At 34.6% G+C, this 9,137-nt stretch overlaps 1 protein-coding gene across 2 annotated transcripts in view; it reads right to left on the reverse strand.

Moving 5' to 3' along the window:
• Positions 1-1,408: 1,408 nt before the first annotated feature.
• The window catches only part of LOC116852677 (protein twist-like), a 19,986-nt gene continuing 12,257 nt past the window's right edge, over positions 1,409-9,137 (reverse strand). The window contains exon 2 of one of the 2 annotated variants that reach the window (XM_032833253.1): positions 1,409-1,958. In XM_032833253.1, coding sequence (XP_032689144.1) covers positions 1,807-1,958 — 152 coding nt within the window. In that variant the 3' untranslated portion in view covers positions 1,409-1,806. Of the gene's footprint in view, positions 1,959-2,488; positions 2,632-9,137 lie in introns of those variants that run through there. The other variant, XM_032833254.1, reaches the window with a different exon arrangement.

The following is a 9,137-nucleotide window of genomic DNA, read 5'->3' on the forward strand; positions in this document are numbered from 1 at the left end:
TATCTCTCTCTATCTCTCTCTATCTCTCTTATATCTCTCTCTATCTCTCTCTATCTCTCTTATATCTCTCTCTATCTCTCTCTATCTCTCTCTATCTCTCTCTATCTCTCTCTATCTCTCTATCTCTCTATCTCTCTATCTCTCTATCTCTCTCTCTCTCCCTCCCTCCCTCCCTCCCTCCCTCCCTCCCTCCCCCTCTCTCCCCCTCTCTCTCTCTCTATCTGTTTCCCCGGTACATATATAATACTGTAATTGTAACGAATAAATCTTAACCTGATTCATTGAAGACGCAGTGTTAGTTCATCTAATGGTTTTATCTGTAAAACCTGTATGATAGATGAAAAAGCAGAGGAAATACTGAACCAGGTTATGCCAGAAATAACATCTGAAACAACATTTGATGCAGTTAAGCGAAAATTTGATACGTATTTCTCTCCTAAGAGAAATATAGTGTTTGAGAGATGTAAATTTAATTTGCGTATACAACAAGTAGACGAACCAGTAGATTCATTTATCCCTGCCTTGTATACTCTCGCTGAGACATGCGATTACGGTACACTGAAAGAAGAATTGATACGAGATCGCATCATGATAGGAATACGCGATGTTTGTATTGCAGAACGCCTATAGTTAACCTCAAGTTTGATGATAGAGAAGACAATAGAAATAATTCGGCAGGCAGAAATACAAGCAAAGGAGAATAGAACACAACGACAGGAAGCTTGAATGGTGGCCTCTTCTTCCTCCATACAAAGTACCCTTTTCGAGTGGCATTTCCTATCCCAGTGTCCTATTTTGTTGCAATTTCTGCATCTCGTCTTCAATGCTGGACATTTCTTGAGATCTGCGTGGCTTGGTAAATCGCATCTAGTGCATGTTTGTTCTCCTTCACGTGACATCGCTTTACTACTGCTCATGGTCTGGGCTGGAGGTACCTTTTTTATGGTTTTATTTATACCCTGTATAAGCTTGAAGCTTCCTGTCGTTGTGTGCAGATCTCAAGAAATGTCCAGCATTGAAGACGAGATGCAGAAATTACAACAAAATAGGACACTGGGATAGGAAATGCCGCTTGAAGAGGGTACTTTGCATGGAGGAAGAAGAGGCCACCATCCAAGCTTCCTGTCGTTGTGTTCTATTCTCCTTCGCTTGTATTTCTGCCTATATTTCTCTTAGGAGAGAAATACGTATCGAATTTTTGCTTAACTGCATCAAATGTTGTTTCAGATGTCATTTCTGGCATAACCTGGTTCAGTATCTCCTCTGCTTTTTTATCTATAGTATAGCACAAGAAATCTATTTTCTCCTTGTCCGGCTTGTCATATTTGTAACCGAAATATAACGCATGAAATGTTTAATCCAGATCTCCCATAATTCGGGTCTTTGGAAATCGAATTCCGCTGGTATGTGTATACTAAATACTTGCTTTTCTTCTTCCGGCGCCATTACCTCTCGGCCTCTTTGTGCGAGAGAAGAAAGAAAAAAATGACTGGATCGTATATCTCGTTTGGCAATCTTATATGGATCTGCCTCATATGAGAATATTTTGTTCTCTTCCTTCCGATCCCACTTCTGACACCATGTAATGATATTCAATGGAAAAATAACGATTTTTAATAAACTTTTATAAATTTCGACTTTTGTAGAATGTTTTATTGTTCGTTCCTGCCTCTTAGCTCGCTTCGACTCACTCATATATCTCACGCCGCTGCATTCAGCATCGCATACTTATGCCCGTCTAAAGACGCGTTCATATATCTTTCCCTAACTTAGGAACGCTCTTTTATACAACAGTTTGTTTTATGATTATAAATTTGAAGATTTATTTAATCTTTCTTGCATACACCAAATGTTAAAGGCTAGTGACAAATCGTGCGCCATGGTATTTTCGTTAGAACAGCATGGTGAGTATGTATTGTTTTTAATAGCTACAAGTACATTCTTGATTCGTTGATTTGCTGAAACATAAAAGTTTTCCTCATTAGCGTTTAAGAACTTCCTTACTTTCCTGTAGAAAATATTTTTAAATACACTACTCAAGAGAAATATAGTATCAAAAAATTATAAGCAAAAATAGGTGAAATTTGAATAAGTATTACTCACACAGCACAAAACATCTCAGCAATGTCTCCAGAATATTACATTTGCAATGTTAAATATTTGAAGATAATATCAGAAATATTCTAGAAATGTCTCTGCAATGTCTTATGTCACCAACTTGTAATATTGTTGAGATATTCTGGAGACATTGCATTCTAAAATATTACTGGATAATTCTCGAAATATTGAAACCTTGTACAAAAAAATAATTTTTATGATATATTTTCAACTCACATGTCAATTTATGTTGATTTTAAATTAAAGAAAAAATGCATGGACGTTCGAGCGAAACAATCGTCGGGACACTGCGTATTGCTCACGTATAGACGAGACAGTGTGAGTCAAGTGTTTTTTTAGTGTGCGTCACACCTATTTTAGGACGGCATTCTGTCCACGACGTCTTATAATGCTATTTTTCTCGCTCTTACATCTGCGATAGAGGATGGAAGATCGCTGCGACTCCCACCACTATTCTCTCTCCAAGACGTTTTTATACCGCTAGCCTTCTCCGCCACTCCATACTGCTCATACCTACAAGCAGCAGTGCAACGTGAGTGACGCGTCATTGCGCGAGTCACACGGATATACGGACGGCATTACGCCGGTGCGTGTATATACAATGGAGCTTTGTACAATGTAATATTTCAAATAAAATATTTCTAGAATATTCAATTTAAGATATTCTGATATATTTTCCGCGACAGATTTCCAGAATATTTCAGAAACTTTGCAAATGATAACGTTTCAAATGGAGTATTTATAGAATATTTTATTTCAGATATTCTGAAATATTTCCAACGACAGATCTTCAGAATATTTCAGAAACATCGCAAATGTAATGTTTCAAATGGAATATTCTTAAAATATCTCATAAGAAATATTCTATTTCAAATATCTCTGTACAATATCCCAAGAATATCTCAAATATAATATTTTAAAAATGATATTTGTAATATTCTGGAAACATTGCTGAGATGTTTTATGCTCTGTGGGTACTCCGTGGAAAATCATTATACGAACATTTTTGTTTTAGTTTCAAGAATAAAATCTACTGTAAACTTGGATTTTTATTTTATAACATTCTCGCCTCACTATCCTCCCAAAAATATGAACATTTTATAATAAAAATTGCGTATTTTAATGGAATCCAAAAAAATTAAAAAAAAATTTTTGTGAATTTTATTTACGGAAACATGAGAAGAAAGAAGATTGGTTTTCCCATTCAATTAAAAAAAAATAATATATACCATTTTTTTCACATAGTTGTATACACATAGTTATAGTCACATAGTTATATACACACCACATATATGTGAATAGTGTATATAGTATAACTATGTAGCTAATATAGTTATGTGTATAACTATATAGTATAACTATGTAACTATAGTATAATGTGTATATAGTATAACTATGTGAAAAAAATTGTATATATTACTTTGTTTTTAATTGAATAGGAAAACTAATCTTCTTTCTTCTCATGTTTCCATAAATAAAATTCACAAAAAATTTTTTTCTATTTCTTTGGATTCCGCTAAAATACGCAATTTTTATTATAAAATGTTCATACTTTTGGGAGGACAGTGAGACGAGAATGTTATAAAATAAAAATCCAATAGTATAATTATATTTATACTATATACACACGCACATATATATTCTAAAGTTATCCGTGCATTTTTATCACATACTACCGGCATTAGTATTACCCGATGTGCATTACGGTCGGATTTTCTTGTTAGAATGAAACAAGTACATAACATCCTACTTAAAATGTGTGAATGTATGAAGCTGGCACCTCATCTTTTAGCATCTCAAGTTTTGACACAAGTTTTATTTGCACCCACAATACTTTTACAGTTCCTGATAGGTTATACCAATAGTTCCGTCACAAAAAATAACACTTTTAACAAATGAGGTGCCAAATTCCCGTAGCACCGCAAAATTAAAAATGTATATTTTGATAATTTTATTTTATAATTCTCAAAGAGTTCTACAGTTCCTGATATATTTCAGCGAAAGTTCCGGCCTCTAATATTTTTAAATAATTTTTATACTTGAGCGCTGGCACCGCACCTGAAGTATAAAGTACGAGATGCTGACAGTTCCCATCGACTTTTATACATATTTTTGTACATTTTATTCTACAATAGTTCCAACACTTCTGGTAGCTTTCAGATTAAATCCCTCATTTTAGATATCGGAAGTCATCTAATTGATAATGAAAATCCTGCATTTGTGGTTTGTGTATTTGCAGATAGCAATTTCCTTCCATAATATCGATAGATAATATTTGTAACTATATAGAGGATTATCTGGAGAAATACAACTTTAACTTCAAAATGGAAGATGTTCCCGGAGTTCCCGGACAATTCTAATAGCACCATTGCATTTAGCTAGTCAAAATTAGTAAAGAATGATAACGTTTTCACGTTAGTCTCGATAGGCAAAAAACTGTCTTTTTTCGACATTGTTCTTTTCCACAAATTTTAAATTTTCTTATTAAAAAAAGAGAATATATATATATATATATATATATATATATATATATATATATATATATATATATATATAACAACTAAAAATGTATATTTTTTTCTATTTTTATAAGAAAACTACAAATTTGTGGGAGAATTAAGATGCAACTATAAATTTCCATGAAAAACTTTACAATATATAAATTATAAAATTCTTTTATGGCGAGCTATACTATATAGCGAAGAAAATGTGAAAAAACAATAGGAGCAAAACTTTTTATTATTAAATTTGCCTTTACTGTTATCGTATAGTTTGTTAGTAGGTCACCGTAGAAAATTATATAATAAAAAAATCATTGTGAAGTTGCAGTAGAAATTCGTTGTTTTTCTTTCTATGGAATTCTGCGAAAAATAAGATTTTCTACAAAAATTGAAATTTTCCAAGAATAACTAAACATGTCTACGCCAAAAATTAAAAATATCTGAGACAAATTACGATTTTCAACGGCATACTAAAAATGTCTACGAAAAATACAACAATTTACGAGAAGCTAATGGTTTCTACGACAAACTATAATTTTTAACGACAAGCTACAATTTTTTATAAATTTATATGAAAATATCTAAGAAATCCTAAGATCTTGCTCCATTCTCAGTAGTTTCTCTGTACTTTTTGGTAGCAATTCTTAGGGTGACGTCCCAATAACACGAGATTTTCGTGTAATGCATAACCGCGTAACCGGTCAGAAGCATTAGGGTAAACTCGGATAAGATGGCCATACTTTTTTAAAGTACAAACAAAATACATTTCTTATTGTTATTTTTTAATAACGTTTGGCACATTACTTCACTGAAGCCTACAGTACATAATACTATCAGAGTTAAAAGGAAAATATTTCAGTGTAATTATTTATTACAAAAATATCAAAACATGAGCATTGTCCATCTTATCTAAATTTTTAAGATAAGATGGCCATAAGGAATAAATAACATACATATTTTATGTTGAAAATTTTGTACCTATTATTTTATAAATATTGAAAAAAATATAATTTGATATATTCATTTTAGTATAGGATATTTAACACATATTATTTGTGAAAAATATAATACACATATAAAATAGAAACCTCTACTACAAAACTTAAATTCTAAATCCAATTTTTGATTAAAACATATTACACATAAGATTTAATTACTGTAATATTGAAAGTAATTTTTTGAAATATAACGACTTTTGTTTTATAAATGTTAGAATGATAGTGGGCCATCTTAAAAATGTGTAAATTTCCACAATGTGGGTTTTCCAAAAGATGGTTATAATAGTACTTATAAACAAATAGTGAAAACGAAAATAAAAATGCGTTATATTACAATTTACATACCTACTTTATATATCTAACGTTGATTGCGATAGCTTAACTATAATTTATTCGACGTTACAGCAAGTTTTAGTGGACACATAGGAAATTTTATAAGTAGGCGAAAATAAAAATATAGTATAATATTCATAATCTTGCAAAATTTCAAAAAATTTTAATTTAAAAAAATTTAATTTAAAAAAATGTACGCACATACACTATGATAAATGTCAATTATCTTTGTGACTGATTAAAAACGCAATGTTTTGCAATTATTAGAGAAATTACAGCTTATGGCCATAATACCCGAGTTTACCTTACGGGTTTTCTGATACGCGGGATTGAATTTCTTGGATGTTACGTATAGCAATCGGATTTCCAATCGGATTAATCGCAATGATATAAGGCTGCGTTGGGAAACGTCACCCAACGTACCCGTTGCGTTGAAGTGAGCGAGATACAAGAGTGAGATAAAAAGAGAGTATTCGAGTGACGTTTTCGAACGTAGCCTAAATTTGGTAATAATGGGGTTTAGTGGAGTTTAGAGTCCCCTAAACCCACTTCCGATGACATTGACCTTAATATACATGGTCTGTCCGGAAAGTAATGAGACTGATTTTCTTGGACCAATCAGAAGGGGTCGGGAAACAGATCCCCGGGCACGATGGTTGGAGAGGAATGTCAGGTAAACGGTCCGACCCAACTCGGTTGCCTCTAAACCTTTACAGAATACAAATCGCTTGCAAAGTGGACAGCTGTTTAAGCGTCGCATCACAGGTCAAAATGCAGCGCCGTATCGATCAGCAATACGTGATAAAGTTTTGCGTTAAACTCGAAAAATCTGCGACTGAGACGCTTGCTATGATAGAGAAAACATACGGGAAGGATGCTTTATCAAAAGCACAAGTGTTTAGGTGGCACAAAGCGTTCAGAGAAGGAAGAAAGGACATCAAGGATGAGCAACTTCGGACTATGTAACTAAAGTGAAAGCGGTTTTGGACATAAGAGACATTTTAATATCTCCGAAGTATGAGACATTGATGGGCGCCCTACGCATTACTCATTCTCGATGTCCTCTCTTCCTTCTCTGAACGCTTTATGCCACCTAAATACTTTCGATAAAGCATCCTTCCCGTATGCTTTCTTTATCATAGCAAGCGTCTCAGTCGCAGATTTTTGGAGTTTAACGCAAATCACGTATTGCTGATCGACACTACTCTGCATTTTGACCCGTGATGCGACGCTCAAACAGCTGTCCACTTTGCAAGCGATCTGTATTCTGTAAAGGCTCAGAGGCAACCGAGCTGGGACCGTTTACCTGACATTCCCCACCGACCGTCGTGCTCGGGGACTCTGTCCCCCGACCCTTCTGATTGGTCCAAGAAAATCAGTCTCATTACTTTCCGGACAGACCATGTATATTATCAAGGATAACCTCCTGAGTGACATTCAGAAGTTTTAGCCGTCGGATGTTGTCCGTTAAAAAGTTATTAACAAAAGAATTTGCATAAAATAGATATCATTTTTGGACACTGTATATACAAAAACATCGAATTTGTAGGCTAGGAAGGTGTCTGCTACTACTCTGACAAGTAACACTACCCAAGTGATACTCGCCGATTCGGATCAAACTTTGCACATCGATAGAACACTAAAAAATATTGAACCCGTGTTTTTTTATATCGGCAGAATACCGTTTTAAGGGGTAGAAACCACCCCTATCAACCCTCACTCACTCTAATCCAGCACCCCAAACAGTGAGAGGCAAGGGGACTCACTCTAATCCAGCACCCCAAAGGGGACAAAACCCTATTACGTCCACGTCGTTGTCCCTGGATGAAACTAAATATAGGGTAACCGTGCTCAAAGGCAAACATAATTTATTCCAGGAAAAACAAGTACTTGAAATCGCTGTTCCCAGGCTAAAATAATTAATCGGTAAAATAAGGATCGGTAGGGGTGCTTTTTAAGGGTTGTAAAGGTGTGTGGGGATAAAGTAGATCAGGGTCAAGGTGAATTAGTTTATTTGGGGTGGGAAACTTATTTTCTTAAAGATAAGCAGACGATTAAACTCGCTCTACCCAGGCTTAGGTAGGTTAGCCTGCTTGGGGGTTGATAGGGGTGGTTTCTAACCCTTAAAACGGTATTCTGCCGATATAAAAAAACACGGGTTCAATATTTTTTAGTGTTCTATCGATGTGCAAAGTTTAGTCCGAATCGGCGAGTATCACTTGGGTAGTGTTACTTGTGAGTAACATTCCAAAGGTTTTAACTGGCGCTCATTGTTTGTTAAAAAGTTATTCGAAAAAAGCACGGAAAAATGTACATTAATTACGTGCGCGGGCAAGCAGTATGTGTGTGTGTGTGTGCGTGCGTGCGTATGCAACGGAACGTAAAACATTGTTACGAGTGACATAACATAACAGTTTATGTTAGTTTAGGTTAAGTTAGGTTATATCACACACATACTGTTCGCGAGCGGGCAAACGGGCGTGCAAGCGAGCTGTGTGTGTGTGTGTGTGTGTGTAGCAGGCACCTTCCTAGCCTACAAATTCGATGTTTTAATATATACGGTGTCCAAAAGTTACATTCATTTTATGCAACTTATTTTGTTAATAACTTTTTAGCGAACAACAACCGACGGCTAAAACCTTCAGAAAGTTACTTAAGAGGGTGACCTCTATAATATATGTGAAGATCAAGGTCATTGGAGGTGGGTTCTCTAAACCCCACTATTAATTTTATGGATTTTATAGATTCATCGACTAATTGAAAAAACAAGCACGATTTTCAGGCAATCTGACTTTTCAGTCCCGTTAAGGGGAGGAAGACACTATAAAGAGTTACAAAAATCGAGTTTATTTTTTTTTGCTTTAATTAATAGTACTATATGTATAGAATATTCCAGTTCGGTTTTGAAATTCAAAATCTAAAGGGTCGTACAGGACCATTTCTCGCACGCAGGTACGAGCATGTACAATAATTCGCAACGGCTTTGTTCCGAAAAACACGTTTGAAAAAACGGAAAAAACCTTTCTAAAAAAGATTTATTAGAAAAGTGGTTAAGTGGGTACAAAAAATGCGAATGAAAGTTTTAATAGTACGATTTAGCAGTTAGTTTCAAAGCATGTACATTCTGGTCTTAAAATCATCGAAATCACCGCCTATATTGCCGCTAGGATATTTAATGAAGTACTTA

The sequence above is a fragment of the Odontomachus brunneus genome, unplaced genomic scaffold (assembly GCF_010583005.1).
Source record: "Odontomachus brunneus isolate Ranch 3 - 2012 unplaced genomic scaffold, Obru_v1 Obru_scaffold_248, whole genome shotgun sequence".
NCBI classification, from domain to species: domain Eukaryota; kingdom Metazoa; phylum Arthropoda; class Insecta; order Hymenoptera; family Formicidae; genus Odontomachus; species Odontomachus brunneus.